This window comes from Juglans microcarpa x Juglans regia, chromosome 3D (genome assembly GCF_004785595.1).
Source record: "Juglans microcarpa x Juglans regia isolate MS1-56 chromosome 3D, Jm3101_v1.0, whole genome shotgun sequence".
In the NCBI taxonomy this organism is placed as follows: Eukaryota; Viridiplantae; Streptophyta; class Magnoliopsida; order Fagales; family Juglandaceae; genus Juglans; species Juglans microcarpa x Juglans regia.
In genome coordinates, this window is record NC_054598.1 from 36,832,836 (window position 1) to 36,851,735 (window position 18,900).

The window sequence follows — 18,900 nt, forward strand, 5'->3', positions numbered from 1 at the left end:
AATATGCAATATCCATCCATCCACTTCACTAAGCTGCTAATTTTAACACTGTTTGGGACAGAGGAGAAGACATTCCAAATTAATCTTGAATTGGGTATTGATTGAAAAAGCTTGTCATTTAGAGGGAGTTTGCAAATGAGCACATCGTTTACAATGGATTGCAATTAACCCTAGAACTAAAATTTAAAAAATAAGAAGGAAAAAAGAGATTTTCACACTTCAAGAATCAATTCTAAGTAAACATTAATGCGTATATTCACCCTTTTAACAGACACAAACTGATAATATTATGAGAATTAGGAACAGTCAAGAGTCAGTACATGGTTCTCATGTTGTGAAGACGATCTGCAAGCTTGATGAGAACTACACGGGGATCATCAACCATGCCCAAGAGCATAACTCGTAAATTGTTGGCCTAAAAAATGAACAGTTAAAATATGAGATTCAGAAATTTCTGTAGCAATGATATGGTGCTTCTCGCTTATTAAAAATTCACAATGTTAAATTTTAATGCTACGGTTGCATCTAACTAAGACCACCCATGTTTTCTAGCATTGGAGTTTCCTTTTGACCACGTAACCTTTAACACAAAGTAATGACCTCTTAGGGCGTAATCAAATGTTCTGAAATGCAAATGAAAGCATTATCAATGGTAACTAAGATTAACCAATGTATACTAGTGGGTCTCACCACAAGCTTCTACAAGCAATTGCCCTTGGTTCATAATTACAATCAGTACTAAATCATGATGGCATAGAACCTCCAATATATATTTATGCCAACAGAATTTGTTCGTATATATTATGTTTAATGTCATTTGTGATTCAAGTGTATTGATAAAAATTCCAAATTAATTTCCTAAAAATTTCTAATTTCCGTCACAATCTAGCAACAAAGTCGTATACCTCTTCAGGATCAAGGGTACCCGAGTTCACATGTATCCTGCGGTGTCTCCGTAATAGCTGCAAAAACAAAATAAATGACATGCAAAGACACCACAATAGAGCAGACCAAAAAACATAACCATAAGTATTAATCTTGCAGAAGCCAAAAACAGAGATTGCAAGTAAATGATGAGCACAACATGATGAAACCATCAGAACTCAAACCATGATTGCAATGCCACCAAAAGAATAATAAAGACTATGGAACATGAAATCAATGTAGCAGGACAACAAAATGAGAAAAGAAGATTAGGAAATGTATGTCAACAATTTCCTACTTCAAACAGAATCATTAATTTTTTTCTCCAATTCTGCCACCATCCAGGTGGCATTTATTTATCTCGTTCTTGGGGAAAATCCACATATCATACAGGAAATGAAAATCTCTTTTCATGGTTAAAATGAAAATATAAATTGAAGTATAAGACCATTGGCAGAGAGAATTTGAAACAATCTTCAAATTTTCTCGATGTCAAAATGTTTTACCAAAATGACTGTTATTTCTTGCACTATGTTACCACTAATCCAAAAGGGCAAGAAAATGGAAAATCACATGATTATACAAGTTTCTCATTAATTCAAAATTCATAAATGAATTCCATCCAAGCATCCCAATCTAACACACTGAAAGAATTGATGAACATTCCAAATCAAGTCAAATGTCAGACCTAATCTCCCGCTTGAATATTTTCACTTGAAGCCAAAAGATAATGGTTCTTATAATCATAACCAGTTTATAATACCTGATTTATATAACTTAACCTGGAAACGCCTGCTACCAACTTAGCTACGTCATCACCAAAGTCTTCTTCTATCTTGTGCAAACTTTCGCATGTATCATCAATCACATCATGGAGAATCCCAGCCACAACTGTATCAACAGCCTGCACCAACTTGAAAATCTTAATGAAGGAATCAATGGGATAGAAATGTGGCTTTATACAATGAAAGTGTCTTTCATAAACCAAAATAAGTGACCATATTGCTACTAACACATGCAACATTATAACAAAGAGAAGTATTGCCCATCAACTTGATGTTGAATCTTACAAGAAACCAAACTGAAATTGGTAAACAGAATACTTGTGAGAAATGTGTAGGGTTGCCCGTATGCAGATTGGGCCTATCTAGCTTCGGATGGGGCATCGGGCGGTATTTTGGTGATGTGGGATAAAAGGGTCGTGGAGAAAATGGAAAAGTTTGTAGGGGAATTTACAGTGGCTTGCTCTTTCAAGATGGTAGAGGATAATTTCTTGTTGGCTTTTGCAAGTGTTTATGGACTGAATGCTGACAATATTCGAAGTCATTTGTGGGATGAGATGGCTGTTATCTATAGCGGGTGGAATCTTCCTTGTTGCATAGGAGGAAATTTTAATGTAGTAAGGTTCCCTAGTGAAAGATCTGGAAGTACTCGGATACATCCAGCCATGGCTGATTTTTCAGAGTGCTTTTTTGACCTGAATCTTGTTGAACTCCCTCTAGTTGGTGGTCTCTTCACTTGGTCTAACAATCAATCTTGGTCCCGGCTGGATAGATTTTTAATATCGCCGGACTGGGAAAGCCATTACCTGGAGGTATGTCAGAAGAGACTGCCGCGCCTATGCTTGGATCATTTTCCCATATTATTAGACGAAGGTGGTATTCAAGGAGGTCGTCGTTATTTCAAGCTCGAAAACATGTGGCTTAAAAGCAATGGCTTCGTGGACAAGGTAAGGTATTGGTGGTCTTTTTATCAGCTTTACGGTACCCCCTCTTATATTCTTGCAGGCAAACTGAAAGCATTAAAGGAAGATTTAAAGCTTTGGAATTTCCAATATTTTGGAAATATAGGGGAGCAAAAGAAAACTCTAAGGGAGGAATTATAGAATCTCGAAAGGATTATTGAGGATAGGGCTCTAACCCCAGAGGAAGTTTCACGTAAGACAGCGCTAGCATTAGAGTTGGAAAGGGTTTTAACTTTAGAAGATATCTTTTGGCAACAGAAGTCAAGAGCTCTTTGGTTGAAGGAAGGGGATCAAAGCACAAAATTCTTCCATAAAGTGGTTAACTCTCATTGAAGAACTAACTCTATTGAGATGCTGAAAATCAATGGTAGTGATTGCACAGAGGCCTCTGTGATCCGGGAACATGTGGTGAATTTCTATGAATATCTATTTACAGAAAATGAAGGCTGGAGGCCCAATCTAGATGGACTTGGTTTTGAGTCCATTGAACCACAGACAGCCTCCTGGTTGGAAAGATCTTTTCAGGAATAGGAGGTATTGGATGTGGTTTGAAAGATGGTGAAAGATAAAGCACCATGCCCTGATGGCTTTACGTTGGGATTTCTTCAAATATGTTGGGCGATGGAGAAAGATGACATTATGAATGTGTTTTAGGAGCTTTTCTTGACTGAGAAATTCAAGAAAAGCCTGAATGCTACTTTTATTGCTTTGATTCCGAAGAAATCCGGAGCTTTGGAATTGAAGGACTTTAGGCCCATTAGCCTCATTAATGGGATACACAAAATCATTTCAAAGGTGCTAGCTAATAGGTCAGGGGTGGCAATTGATAAAATAATCTCAAAGCCATAAAATGCTTTTGTAAAGGGTCGTCAGATCCTGGACTCAATCTTAATTGCAAATGAATGTCTGGATAGGAGATTAAAGTCTGGCACTCCAAGTATTATTTGTAAACTAGATATGGAAAAAGCATATGATCATGTAAACTGGGAATTCCTTTTGTACTTACTGAAGAGATGTGGCTTTGGGGAGAGGTGGTGTATGTGGATCAAATGGTGTATTTCAACGGCAAGATTTTCAGTCTTGATCAATGGTAACCCAGAAGGTTTTTTTAATAGTTCTCGAGGTTTAAGACAGGGTGATCCCTTGTCCCCCTGCTTTTCGTTATCGTCATGGAGGCTTTGAGTAAGATGTTATAGGCTGTGGTTAGTCATGGTTTTATGGCTGGATTTTCAATGGGTGATCCACAGAGGGGTGTTATCTCGGTCTCCCATTATTATTCGCAGATGACACTCTAATTTTCTGTGATGCAGAAAAAGACCAACTTAGGGCACTGAAGGCGCTTCTTTTTTGTTTTGAAGCAGCGTCAGGTTTGAGAGTTAACTTTGATAAATCAAAGTTAGTGCCTGTTGGGAACGTCAGTATTTCTCAGCAGTTGGCTAATACTCTTCAATGTAAGGTCACTTCTCTCCCTATGACATATTTGGGGTTACCATTGGGGGCCGCATCACGGGCTTCGTCTATTTGGAACACAGTTATTGAGAAAATAGAACAAAAATTGGCTGGTTGGAAGAGACTTTATTTGTCAAAGGGAGGTCGGTGACTCTTATCAAGAGTAATCTCTCTAACGTACTAACTTTCTTTCTTTATTTCCAATTCTAGCTAGTGTGGCGGCGCGAATTGAAAAACTTTATCGGGATTTCTTATGGAGTGGGATGGGAGATGAATTCAAGTTTCACCTAGTCAGTTGGGATAAGGTGTGCAGACCAATTCCTTCATGTGGGTTGGGGATAAAGAATTTGAGAACTTTTAATCAGGCATTACTTGGGAAATGGCTTTAGAGATACAATTTGGAACCAGAAGCTCTATGGAAATTAGTGGTTGATTGCAAACATAGTAAGATTTTGGGGGGGGGGGGGGGGGGGATTGGTGGTACTAGAGAGGGGAATAGGTCCTAAGGGATGGGGGTTTGGAAGCACATTCGACGTGGATGGGGGGGTGTTTTCTCGACATACTAAATTTATGGTGGGGGAGGGCACTCGTATAAAATTTTGGAGGGACATATGGTGTGGGGAGGAGGCTCTAGCGGACGTCTTCCCATCTGTTTTTCGTGTGGCATGTGATCAAGAGGCTTCAGTGGCGGATCTCATGGTTCGTTCAGGGGATCAAGTCCATTGGAATGTCACCTTTAGTAGAGCAGCTCAAGACTGGGAACTAAATAGTTTTGAGGCGTTTTTCAGTCGAGTGTACTCTTCGAGGATGTTTGGATTGCGAGAGGATAAGTTGTGGTGGAATCCGGCAAGTAAGGGTGTTTTTTGGGTTCGCTCCTTCTATAAGTCCCTTACTTTGCTTCCAAACACTCATTTTCCTTAGAGAAGATTGTGGAGGAATAAGGCGCCTCCAAAAGCACTATTGTGATATTCCATATGATATGGATGAAGGTAGGTGGTGTATGGGATCCCACATTACTTGGAAAGGAGAAGTTTTTGCACTTTTTAAGGTTCCAATGGAACTCCAATTGTATCATTGACTAGTTCTTTTGGAGTATAGGTCATGTGGTTTGGGCCTTCCATTGGGGCGTTACAAATGGTATCAGAACCTATCACAACCAGAATTGTGGGACTTGAGCCGTGCCACCTACAATGGACAGGCCCGACAAGGACGTCAGGAATTTAAAGGGGTAGATTGTGATACCCCATATGATATGGATAAAGGTAGGTGGTGTATGGGATCCCACATTGCTCGGGAATGAGAAGTTCTTGTGCTTTATAAGGTTGCAATGAGGCATCAATTGTATCATTGACTAGTCCTTTCGGAATATAGACCATGTGGTTTGGGTCTTCTATTGGGGCGTTCCAACTATTTTACACTTGGACAGCATCTCTGGGTAAGATTCTGACCACTGATAATCTGCGGAAGTGTCAGGTTATTATTCCAGAATGGTGTTGTATGTGCAAGAAAACTGGCGAGACAGTGGATCATCTTTTGCTACATTGTGAGACAGCTAAAGCCCTATGGAGCGATGTGTTGATTCGAATAGGGTTAAATTGGGTGATGCCTGCTACAATGGTAGAGTTATTGGCTAGCTAGGTAATGCCGGGTGGTGCTCCACAAATCAAAGCTGTATGGAAGATGGTTCCTATTTACATTATGTGGTGCATATGGCGGGAGCGTAACGAGCAGACATTCGAAGATAAGGAGCAGACAATAGAGGATCTTAGAATTTTATTTTTCCGCACCTTATTTCTTTGGGCTATTGCTGTAGATTTTAATTGCCTAAATGTAAATGATTTTCTTATTTCTTTTTTAGCAACTAAATAGGTGTTATCTCTTGTATACCACCTTGTACACATGGGCTTTGCCTATTCTTATTTATACTACCGCTTACTTGTCAAAAAAAAAAAAACTTAATGTTGAATCATATTTCTTTATATACAGTTATTGATTCGTTTCATGATCATTAGCAAAAAATAATCATAATTAGAAGTCCATGTGAACATATATTCCACAAAGGTTTCACGGTAAAACTACCCCCAAAAATGGGAAAAAAGTACAATTATCAACACTAGCATAAAAAAGAATCCATAACTGCCAATGAAAAGGGATAAGTAACCAAAGCGAAATATAAAACGGGGAAAAGTGGGAAAAAAGCACACCAAGTGCTGTGAATTTTAAATAAATATGTAAGTGTGTGTATATGTGTATATATATTCTTATCCCTAGTGCGGGTGAAATTAAGACCTAAATATTATATTAGATATGAAAAAAGAGGTCAATTGAGATGGGGCTTGGTAAGGGCTTTATACTGTTGATTTAAAGTAGGCAATAAATACCTTCATTTTTTCTGATCAGAATCTTTAGAGCATTGGTAATGGCTTATGTATTTTCATATTCATCTTCATATTTGTATAATATCTCTCTAAATTGGTCTATATTGGATTATACATTTTCAAAATTTTGCATAGCTATGAATAGTATTTCTTCACATTTGAAGAAACACTATTCACTCTCCAAACATTATTTTACTGTTTTTTCTCTCTCTTATCCATTAAAATCAACTTTGTGGAATTTGTATTAAAATAATTTTGATATATGAAATTTGTATTAAGTTGATGATACAAAAAAATTTTTAGTACATATTAATATTTATTGATAAAATTGGTCATTTTGATATATGAAATTGGTAATATTTAGATATATGGAATTGGTATTTTTGAGCACATGGTACTAATTGTAAAATATATCAAAATAATAATTTTAAGAAAAAAATAATAATATTTTATTATTATTTGGTTCAAAGATGCATAATACAATGTGAGAGTTTTTCTTTATATGCAAAATCAATTTTCAAAGGATGTAATTTTGAAAATGCATATAGAGAAACCAATGCTAGTGCTCTTATAGGCATATCTTCTCTGTGTAAGCAACACGTGAGACACGTGTTTTGATAAGCCACTTGGTGTTGAAAGGTCTACCACTCAATACTAGAACTTATCTTTTTCAACTTAAATCAGGGTGCATAAAATTAAAAAAGATAAAAACGACAATGAATGGCTATGATTATGGTCTACCCCTTTGCAACATAGTTTATTGTATTCAGGTCTTCCTGATTACCATCACTGTATTTCTAGACTATTCGACAATCATTCTTCCCATCAATCTTGCCATTATGTTTAAGTTCATGCATCCCTTCAGCTAGCTACGTATGAGGAAACTAGAAGCCTTAAAAACTGGAAACACAAAAGAAAGAGGCCTGCATACTCGTTTCCCACTTGATGGAACAAATATTGCTAAGATTCTTCCCGTATGAATACAATGAGTTAAATAAGGATCTCCTGTTTTCCGTAATTGGCCGCAGTGAGCTTTTTTTGCAAATGCTATAGCCTTTTGCACCTGCCTTCACAGAGTGAGTGTTTTAGTCACAGCAGATGCCTATAAGCAAGTTATGATTTGAGTAAAGATGGTAAACCTTTGCATCGCTAAATATAGGATATCCAGTTACATCTACCCCCTCCAGTATCAGAGAACCTGCACCACAATGATGATACTTACATTTAGTTTAACAAAATAGAGGAGAAAATGATTCACAAGTGGAAAATCCATAAGTTAAATATTTCAAAAGCACCACCTGTGAACTTTAACTAATTCCAGTTAAATGAAAAAAGGGGGGGAAAAAAAAAGGATGACAAAATGCTTGATAGTATTGAAGCTACACCAATGAATAAGTTCAAATTGATCAGGAGTCCATAGGGAAATGGAGATCATAAAAAGTTTTAAAAGCTAAATTGTATTTGTAGTATGATGTTTATCTGTTAGTGTTAAGAGGGGGGGTCATCATCGTTTGATTGGGGTTGCCTGCGCAAATCTAGGGAATAGTATGCGGATCATTTGTTGTTAAACTGTTCAGATCCAGATGGGTCGCCCTCGTGACCAGATTTGTACCCCACCTCATCATCCTCTTCGGATCCCAAGTGGCAATGAATCGGTTCAAGGAGTGGAGTAGCCTAGAATTGAAGAAAGTAAAGGTGGCCGCTCCTAGTATTTCATACCCTCATCCTGCCCAAACCCAAATCTTTTTTTTTTATAAGTACTGCCCAAACCCAAATCTACCAGCTTCTCACCCCTGCTTGTGTTTTTTTTTTTTTTTTTTTTTCTGCACTAGATAGATACCAAGACTTGGTTAATTTCTTGGGGATTTTGGTATTTTCTAAACTAATTCTTATTGATTTTCTCTCTCTCATTAGGAAACAGTATTTTTCTCTCTTTAGGTTAGGACAAAGGATCAACCAACCAACTAACAAGGGTCAATGTGGTTTGGTATAAATTCTTGTTTTCAAAGAATAAAACAATAACAATATAAACCATTAAACTGTGACAAAGTGAAGCATTATAAGTTATGCTCTGACAAAAAATTTGATTACATAGAACTATGCTTTGAAATAACATTTTGTTTTCAATTAAGGCAACATACTACAGCAGAAAGTCAACCAGAGCAAACATAGTTACTATAGTCAATCAAATTGGCAAGAAATCCAATTTCGGTTGTTTTATTACTGCAGACCAATTCCACTTCCTAAAACTATTTTGTATCAAAGACCAGAACAGTAAAGCGGGGAAAGCATCAATCACCTCTTGCTACACTGTGAGTTGCCTGGGAATTTATTAGTGGTGATATTCAGTACTTTTGGAATTGAGGGGGTTATGGGAATTCCTGTAGAGGACATGGATAATCATATATTTGGAAGATGGTCCCCCTACACTTAATGCGTGTATTTGCCAAGAACGCAATGCTCAAGCTTTGGAAGGATGAGAAAGGATGGTGGCAGAGTTAAGAGTTACTAAGCACCCTATATGTTTGGATGGCTGCTCACCACAAATATGTATCTCTTAGTTTTCTAGACTTTAAGGCCTCGTTTGGTGGTTATGCAGTTCAGATGAGATCAAATGAAATATTTTGTTGAAAGTTGAATAAAATATTTTTATAATATTATTTTTGTTTTGAAATTTAAAAAAGTTGAATTGTTTATTATATTTTATGTGGGAGTTTGAGAAAGTTGTAATGATTATATGAGATGAGATGAGATAGTTTGGTTTTTTGTGACCAAACCAGCCCTAAAGACTTGCTCTTTTTCATCTTCTTGTTAGTTGGGTGTTTCTTTTGTATACTCCTTATGCAATTGGGTTGTAAACCTTTGTGATTTAGTAAAAAAAAAAAATATTAGATATTTTTTAATCAAATTCATTAATAGTAAAAAAATCCAAAAAACAAAAAAGAAACAAAATAGTAAAATGAATTTTGTTTCAAATGCATCATTTACAAAAGGAGTAAATAATCACAACATTCCAAGTCAACTTGTATTCACCTAAACAATATTTTGGATAACGAAAACAACTTCCATCAACCTATTATTACAACTGGAACGTGTTGTTTTACTTGTTTTGTCGTAAAAAGCTTTTCAGAAAACGTTTTCTCCATTTTCCGTTGTTTTGTCGTGGAAAAAAAATGCCGTTGAGAAAATTATTTTTGGGTCAATTGTAAATTTGCTACTGTGGAACAAAAAAAAGAGAGGCGGAAGCCATTTTCTGCAAAACTATCCAACGGCATCAGCATCTTTTATGACAATGTGGACAGGCGATAGCGTTGACAATTTGGGTATAATTGACAGTTGACGGTTGAAGGTGGGTATGGGTGATGGCAGTGGTGTGTAAAAGATTTTCATGCCAACCAAACGGGAAAAAATATTCTTGACATTATTTTCAGGATCTTCACAAGCAATAGAAGCAGAAACTTATTTGTTTAATCCGAAAATATTTGTGAACCATTCTCTCGAAACATTAAAAACAAAACAAAATTTAATTCCCAAAAGCAAATTAAGCACCGATTTCTCATCATAGAATTTCCCCAACTAAGGCAAGGAAAAATAAAAGATCAAAGCAACTCTGTTTCACAAAAGCACTTCCCAGAGGAAAAAAAAAAAAAACAACAACAACAGAAACACACCTGCTTGCTCCTCCACCTTGGGCCACAAGAAATCGACCTTGGTGGAAAGACATGCCCCGGAAGCGATGGCGACAGCGGTGACGGCGACATGCGTAATGGCCGACGTCACGGCACCGTGAAGGGATGAGCCGGAACCGGCGGCGGCGATGGCGTTTCCGGCGGAGATGACGGAGCTGAGGGAGGAGGAGACGGTGAGTACGGGAGCAATCGGATAAACAATAGGGCGGTATTTCCGGGAGCTGCGGAAACGGTGGAGAGTGCGAAGGAATGGAGGTGTCTTGGTCTTGTGGGCTAAAAGAAACATCGTGACTGTGGAGCTCTGGTTTCGACATGAGGACATGGTGGTTGGGTAGTTGGTTAGTTTCGGTTTGGTCCAAACTATTTATATATAATAATAAATAAAAATAATATTAAGAGTGACGAGAGACTCAGAGAGGGTGTGTGTGTGTGTGTGGTTGGGAAATGGCTATAGAGTAGGGGCAGGGGAATCTATGGTTATGATTTTTTCTCTCAAAAATCTGTGTTTTTGGGTTCAAGAACGTGGAGAAGGGATAGAATGACACTTGGAGTATATAAAAATAAAAAAATAAAATAAAATAGTTTTTCTTCTATGGAAAAAAATTGTGATTGGATTTCAAGACAGAAAATATCAAGAAACTCTATCCTTATTTCATCAATCTTATTAAGAAAAGCATAAAAGCAAATTATTTTCATTTTTTTATAATAAAATAGAGGTGAAGCTGATGGATAAAACTCAATCCTACTATGGGTTCGACTTGGCATTGAATTCTTTGAAATAGATTCCCAAAAACCATTAAAATGCATTAATAATAACCTCATAATGAGAACGTGGGTGTTGCTATTATACCTTTCAGGTTTGCTCGATAAGCGTGTTCTTAGTATACATTATATTTTTTTTTCTTTCAAATATTTTTAAATATTTTAAAAAAATAATATATTAATAGATACTTCTTTAATTATTAAATACAAAATTTTAAAAAAATACATGAGCAATAAAATTAAAGGTACAAACCAAGACACTTTAGTATCATTTTCCTTAGAATTAATTGTCAAATTCAATAGTTATCCAATACAATAGAGTCTTGTTAGGCAACCCTTTTTTTATTGAAAAATGATACTATGTCTCTTAATTTATACTACTGACTTTTTCCCTTAATGAGGCACCACGGTCCACAATGTAGCACCACATGATTTATTAAAAAAATACAAACATGAAAAGGTAGATAAAATCTAAAATTTATATTTTTTGTGTTTTCAGGTGCCATTTGTTTTGAATATATATTTTTTAAATTTTTTTAATAAGGGGCAAAGTGGATGATATAAATTAAGAACATAGCAGCATTACTTTATTTTATTAAATCATTACAAAAATTATTTTTGAATTTTATCTAATAAAAAAAACATTTAAGATATTTAAAAAAAGAATGTTTTAATGATTCAAGAAAAATGGATCGTCAAAAGTCACTTGAGAAAATTCAAATGGGATACTAATTATCATTTCCCTATTCAATAACCACAAAGGGAAGAATTTTTCTAAAAAATAACAGATAATTGTATTTTTCTTCCAGCAGTTGTAAGCCGAAAACAAGCCCCTCGCGCCGTCCCCTACCAAATCTAAGCATTGACTAATGTTACTTTCCAAAAATACTCTCTAACCAAAGCTCTTTCGTCAGTTTGCATTCACATTCAGTGTCCATATGAACTCCTTTATCAAAAAAGACTTGACATGTTTTTTTTTATATAAGTATAATAAAAGTATCAGCACATAACACAAAGCATTCCTGGTTGTTGAATGTGCGAGACAGAAAGAATGAGGCTATCCATATAGTATTACCAATATATGCAGACAGTATTCCAGGGGCCATTCTTAGCACACAGCGATCCCAGACACTAGTTATATTTATCAATGGCAAGTCCTACAAGCAATTTACATCGCAGGAAAACCACATGTTTTTAAGTGTCATGGCCAGAAATAAGAACCTATATTACTTTTGATAAGTGAGGAAGAACCTATTACATCATTTGCATTAGAACAACCCAAGAATATTTCATACAAGTCAGGATTTTCCAATGTCTGTAAGGCGTACTCTTCAGCTTTATCGACAGAGCCAAGGTCACATAAAACCCTGCTGTAAAAAGTGGAAGCGAGTACAATGGGATTGATGCCTCGCCTCTTTTTCAAGTAGGTGGAGAGATTAACTTGAACCTTTAGAAAGAGGACGCGCCTACTGAAGAGTCTGCAGCTTTCATTTCCTTTAGAGTCCCTGCTAACCAGTCCAAGCCCTCGTAAAGCCCCTCTCCTCTCAGTGCACAAGTCCCTTGTATGTGCCATTTTCTGTTCTTCAGATCAAAGAGACCTAGTCCTTCACATACTTCCATTGGTGTCATAGCTCCTTTCTGAACAGGATAAAGAGAAAAATCATCCGAGTGAATATAATGCTGCATGGGACTTCTCTGTGAAATGTGTAACTGCTATTGTTTTTCATTTATCTATTTGTTTTTCTGTCCAAAAAGGGAGCTTCTATGCTAGTGAAAATCCTTACATCAGCAATTAGGGAAGTCTGAAACATATTTTCAAAGGTATTTGTAGCGTCCTGTACCAATATTATTTATGCAGCAGAAAGTTATTGAAGAAAGAAGACTAAAAATGCTACTGCCTCAATAAAACTTGTACTAATTATTTACTTTTCTTTGGAGGAGGGGGTGCAACTAGAACAGTGCTCCGTTAACAAGATCCAGACACATGACAAGACAAGGAGGGGTTGGCTCAAGGGGAAAAGGCCTTGGTCTTGGTGGTATGCTCCCTCTAAGTCTAAGGTTCAAATCCTCTTGGGTGCAAACAATTTCTAGGGGCCATCGGACTGGAAGAATTTCGCCTTGAGTTACCCGAGATGCACTTGCGAGAAACTGCTTACCCGGGATTAGTCGGGATTTTGTTCTCAAGCACCCAGAGCCAACAAAAAAAAAAAAACTAGAGAAACTTAAACCCCCATCCCATCCCATCACTGGGGTAATGTAGCAATAGATATTACTTGGTTTTGAACTCAGTTGCAAGCTCATGACAGATAGATCATTTAAATGATTACAAACCAAGAAAATATGACAGAACTCCTTTTTTGGAGAAACTTATTGCTATTAGCAAGAACCCCTAGGGGTTGGCTCAAGTGGCAAGAGCCTTGTTCCTGGTGGTATGTTTTCTCCAGGTCTAAGATTTGAAATCTTGGGTGAAAATAATTTCTAGGTACCATCGAATTAGGAGAATTTATACTTGAATAACCCAAGGTGCACTTTAAGGAAACTCTTTGCCTAAAGATTGTGCACTCCCAAGATTAGTCAATACTTAGTTCCCGGACACCCATTGCCAAACAAAAAGAAAGTTATTGCATTAGCAAGTTTATCTAACACATTGTTTCTGCAAGGCACAAACTACGAGGTATGTCTTTAATTTTTCTTTTATAAGAAGGGTATGTCTTTAATGAATACATAGAAACACAAACCATGCATACATGTATAATTAAACTTTCAGGTGCAAGAAGTATAACATATTACTAATGAAACCTACCATGTCTTGTTTATTGGCAAACACCAATATAACACTGTTGAGCATAAATGGATCCTTGACGATGGCCTGAAAGAAAATTAGCAGGTCAACTAAGAGACCATTACCCCCAAGACTTATTGTATTACTTCCTTCAGAGTATACAACCTGTTGCTTATCAGAAGAAGAAGAAGAAGAAGAAGCAACCTGAAATTCTGCCTTTGCTTTTCCAATTCTCTCTCGGTCCAAGGAATCAACGACATAGATCTGGCATAGAGACGACATATATTAATATATATATATATATATGAATCCCATCCACGTATATTATACTCAAATATGTTTTTTTTTTTATAAGTAATGCTCAAATATGTATAGTTAAAGGTGTGTACATTATGAGGATTAAGAACAAAACTATCTATTTTTTCAGTAAAGTGATGCTTCATTAAAACAACTAGTTTGCTTTGTTAAGATCACAAAAAACGTAGAGGAAACAGAAGATAATTATATCATTCTGTGTCTTTTGTTTCAAAACATAGTTGAAGTACTTACTGAAAACTGGAAATAAGTATAAAAGTATAAAGAATAAGGATATCACGTCTAACTGAAATAGAAATATATCCGAATGGTGAAAAAAATAATGGGGAAGAGGGCAGGGTGATCACCCTAAAAACTAATCTGAGGAAAAGATGGTAGAAGTTAGTCATTACCAGCCCATCCGTATTGTTAAAGTAATGCCTCCAGAGTGGCCTCAACTTCTCTTGCCCACCAACGTCCCAAACTGTGAATATCACATTCTTATACTGAACTTTCTCCACGTTAAAACCTACAATGAACCAGGGATATCAAATTGGCATCCGCAATAACCTTCTTATACTGAAGATTAAGGATTTTCATCCTATTAGTTTACCTAATACATAAAGGGGGATTTTCATATTATTAGTTTGCTAGGTGGTGTTTATAAAATCATTTCCAAAATTCATGCAAACCAGCTAAAGATAATGTCAGTGGAGATTGCTTCCCACTCTCAAGATGCTTTCAGTAAAAAGTTGACAAATCTTAGGCTCGATTCTTACATCTAACAAATGCCTCAATAGTAAAATCAGATCAGGATTCCAAGTATGCTATGTAAAGTAGACTTGGTGAAGGTGTAGGTGTACAACCATATGAAATGGAGTCTCGATATGGATTTACTTACGAGATGTGATCTTTGAGAAAGACGAGTAATGCTAGATACAAGTCCAAATAGACAAGCCCCGCACAGGCCCTTTGTAAAAAAGTGAGTCCCACTGATAAAGAATAGATTGTTTAACACTTTTTCATGGTGGGGTCAACTTTTTCATAAAGGGACTGCACAGGGCTTAACTATTTGGGACTTGTACAAATCATTACTCTTCTTTAATAGCTCTCAAGGATTAAGGCTGTGTTTGGGTAGTGAGATCACTCCACTACAATTCAATATTTTATCATTACTTTTCACCTACTTTTTACTACTATTCACTACTATTTAATATTTAATCATTATTTATTCATCACATTTTCACTACTATTCACAAATCATCTGAGATCACCTCACTATCCAAACGTAGCCTAAGACAGAGGGATCATTTATCCCCTCTACTCTTTGTAGTGTTAATAGAGGCGCTGAGCAGAATGTTGTCAGTTGCTTTTAATAGGAGGCTCTTAACAGATTTCAAGTGGGGACTAGAAATAATGAAGAATTTGTCCTGTCTCATCTCCCGTTCATTGATAATGCCCTTATTTTCTGTGAGACTATGCAGGAAAACAATCATCATTTGTGTAGTTTATTCCCATGCTTTAAAGCCATTTCTAGGTTGAAAAATCCACTTATGCAAGACCAAATTAGTGCTGATTGGAACAATATGTTGTCTAAAATGTAATGATATTAATGAAATTTTGCATGCAAAGTTTTATTATTTACCTTCACAAACAGCCCTTGCAGGATACGTATCAGCCTTGACAAGTGCGGACAACAAAGTGAACCCTATCCAACAAACTCTTCAAAGCTCCAAATAATGTTTTTAATGGGCAGGATGGTTTCAAGCTATTCTATATGATAGCAATAATATGATTGGATGCCTTATACGCCTACAATATGCTAGAATTTATGCTTGTTCGTCAAAATTTACTACCTTGAACTGATGCAGAAGATAATAGATTACTACAGTTTTCTTATTATCTTACCAAGCAACCAAGCTTTTTTTTTTTTTCCTTTGATGAAACAACAAAGCATTTTTTATATTTTCCATTCACATCATTTTCCTTTTTCCTTCATGATCTTGTTATTCTATTCAGGTTATAGAAATTATCTAATTGCATAGTCCAGTTTTTTAAGTGCCTAGTCTACCTTTTTATTAATTAAACAAATTTATCATTCGAAGAATGAAATTATTTGAAATATTGCCAAGCAATCTTCCCTTTTCCTGATCTAGAACAAGGACAACCGTGCAAGAGTGGTGGGAAGAAAGAAAGTAAACAGCATAATAAAACAGTCACACAGCTCACCTAAAGGGAAAGAATAGCTTCCTAAAAGTAGCTTATAGATGACCCTAGTAAAGCACAGCCCTCATCTAAAAGTATCAATAATTCATGTTTTTATGAAGAAATGGCCTACCAATTGTAGGAACAGTTGATAAAACCTCTCCAATGTGCAGCTTGTACAGTATAGTTGTTTTGCCAGCAGCATCCAGGCCGAGCATCACAACCTATCCAAGCTCAAGTAAGCATTACAAATAAGAAGAGGGCCTCAAAGTATACTAGATAATAAAATGTGTACATATCATTGCATTAAACACAAAATAAACAGGCATACAGGACGAGAAACTTAAATGAAACTTTCTATAATAGAAGTGCTTAAAAAGGGGGGGAAAGTCTATTCAGTATGCTGCATAAACAAGTGTAACACCCAAATTCCACATTGGAAATATGATAACCACATAGAGTGGGCAGGTTATAAAGGTAGTCATAAGTACCAAGTCCCACAATGAATACTTAATAGGTGAAACTGGACTGATAGAGAAACTTCAAACTGACTAGTCTTTTGGGGGGTTATAGTGCAGATGTAGCTAGCATTTTCCCTGCGTAGTTAAAAAAAGACTGCTACCAGTAAATCTTATTAAAAAAAAAATAATGTAAGCTGCACTAAAATCAGGAAAAATGAACATGAAAGCCACTAAACCACCATTTATTTATACAAAAAAAAGAGGTTAACTTAGTAGCCTTCGTAAACAAAAATAAGTATATACAGCTTTTTGTTAAAAGCATTAGAATAACTTATAAAAAAGCAGCATTAGAATGGGACATGAAAATCACTAATACACCTTGTTTTTGTTTAAAATGAAAGCTAAGTTTGTAGCCTTATAATAAATAAATAAATAATGTGGGCAACAACAATGAGGTCAGCATTAGATTGATAAGAACTGGCAATTAATTTAAACATAAAACTTATGACTATCATCATTAAAACTATTTACTCTACTATCCTGATCGTTCATGAATAGATAGGTAATCAGTCGTCAATATCACTTTTATCAGCTTTTTTCCCGGGGTGAAAAAAGTGGCAGATATGTTCTCTATATCGGCCGCACAAGACTGCCCGTTCTAACAATATCAAACATGATATTCTAATCTAGCAAGAAGGAGGAGAAGATTTGTTAACAGTTCTGCATCTTTCTGATTTTCCGCGCATTCAATACTGTACTTTACGACAGATTAATGTAAAAACCTTAGATACGATGCTTTTATTAAATCCCTGACGCAAGTTTTGTTACCATTCAGCCATTTTTTGTTGAATTCTGTGGTTACCATAAATATTGTTATAAACCTTAGCAAAACATGTGCGTACATAATTCGACTCTGAAATTATTGGGCAGTGAAATATTCATTCATAAAAATATGGAAATAAACTTCACTGTCCCTGAAACCAATTGGCAAAAACGATAAGAGCCCGCAGATCATTAGGTCAAAAAAAGAAAGATTAGACGAGCCAATCACAGGAATCCCATTAAAGTAAAAATCTCTTACTTTATACAAAAAAATTAAATCTTTAACAAAAAACCAGCGACGACGACAACCCTAGAAACAAGACAAAGAAAAAGAGCTCTAATCCACACCCCAGCAAGTAAGATTATCGTGCCAAATATTTAAAAAGAAGGAAAAAAAAGAGTGAATAAGAGTGTGTACCCGCATCTCGGTATTGCCGAAAAAGGTATCGAAGAGCTTGCGAAAAACTTGACCCATTTGGGAATTCAATCAGCCTTCCCCGTCACTCTTTCTCCAAGCTGTGGGAAACTTGAAAGCTCGTCGATCACAAAGAAATGTCTTAACTTTGATTTGGTTGAATGAAGGTAGCGTTTGCCTTTTTACCTCTCGCCCTTGTTCTCTTCCTCTCGCTCAGCTTCTTCCAGTGAAAATTTAAAAGGAAAACAAACAAAATAGAATATTCCCCTTGCTCCCTGTTCACACATCATTTTTTTCCCTTTTTTTTTTTTTTTTTTTTCTTTCGTTACCAGTGAGTGCGTCATGCGTGAGCAGAGGGATGAGGAGTAACCGAGTAAGAACTAAGAACTATTGCATGCATGGAGGCGACCGGACCGGACCGGACCGTTCTAATTATTTTTTTATTTTTTAAATCAATTAATAAAAAAATTTATTTAAAATATTAAATTAAAATTAAGTGACTTATTAATGTTGATTATGTAATCAATAAAAAAATCTTTTATATAATAAATGATAATAAATTAGATGAAAATTATATTATTAATTTATATAATTACTATATAATTAGTTAATGAATATTATATATTAGTTAATTGATAGAATATTAATAAGTGTTAATAACATATTTAAAATTTTATATTGTTAATGGTGATAGGTTAAATGAAAATTACATAATAAATTATACAATTATTATATAAATAATATATAATATATTTTTATTTTTCATTTAGTCCGATCCGAGATGGAAAAATTTTAGATTGGGACCGAACCAAAACTTTTCAATCTTCTTAAATATAGATCGAGATCGACCAATTTCAATCTTGATCCAATCCGAACCAAAACGGCCCGGAGACCGACCGTTTATCACCCCTACATAAAACTACCATGACAACAACGATAAAACATCACTTTTTTATTATAAAGCAAAATAAAAAT

At 35.7% G+C, this 18,900-nt stretch overlaps 2 protein-coding genes across 4 annotated transcripts in view; both read right to left on the minus strand.

Moving 5' to 3' along the window:
* LOC121254729 overlaps positions 1-10,539 on the minus strand; it is a 31,995-nt gene extending 21,456 nt beyond the window's left edge. Inside the window, exons 1-6 of one of the 2 annotated variants that reach the window (XM_041154873.1) lie at positions 10,167-10,539; positions 7,635-7,693; positions 7,427-7,558; positions 1,688-1,828; positions 906-962; positions 321-415 (exon numbers count right to left, since the gene is read on the minus strand). In XM_041154873.1, the coding sequence (XP_041010807.1) occupies positions 321-415; positions 906-962; positions 1,688-1,828; positions 7,427-7,558; positions 7,635-7,693; positions 10,167-10,506 (824 nt within the window). In that variant the 5' untranslated portion in view covers positions 10,507-10,539. Of the gene's footprint in view, positions 1-320; positions 416-905; positions 963-1,687; positions 1,829-7,426; positions 7,563-7,634; positions 7,694-10,166 lie in introns of both variants that reach the window. The other variant, XM_041154874.1, reaches the window with a different exon arrangement.
* Positions 10,540-12,054: 1,515 nt separating this feature from the next.
* On the minus strand, positions 12,055-18,269 carry LOC121256277 (ADP-ribosylation factor 1-like 2). 2 transcript variants are annotated; one of them, XM_041157016.1, is made up of 6 exons: positions 17,929-18,269; positions 16,361-16,451; positions 14,436-14,551; positions 13,933-13,992; positions 13,750-13,815; positions 12,055-12,584 (listed from the first exon to the last, which is right to left on the minus strand). In XM_041157016.1, exons 1-6 carry the CDS (start codon positions 17,983-17,985, stop codon positions 12,396-12,398), a joined length of 579 nt encoding a protein of 192 aa, XP_041012950.1. In that variant the 5' UTR covers positions 17,986-18,269; the 3' UTR covers positions 12,055-12,395. The 2 variants fall into 2 exon arrangements, with proteins under 2 accessions (XP_041012950.1, XP_041012949.1); XM_041157015.1 differs by having other exon boundaries at positions 13,894-13,992; positions 17,929-18,151.
* Positions 18,270-18,900: the final 631 nt, after the last annotated feature.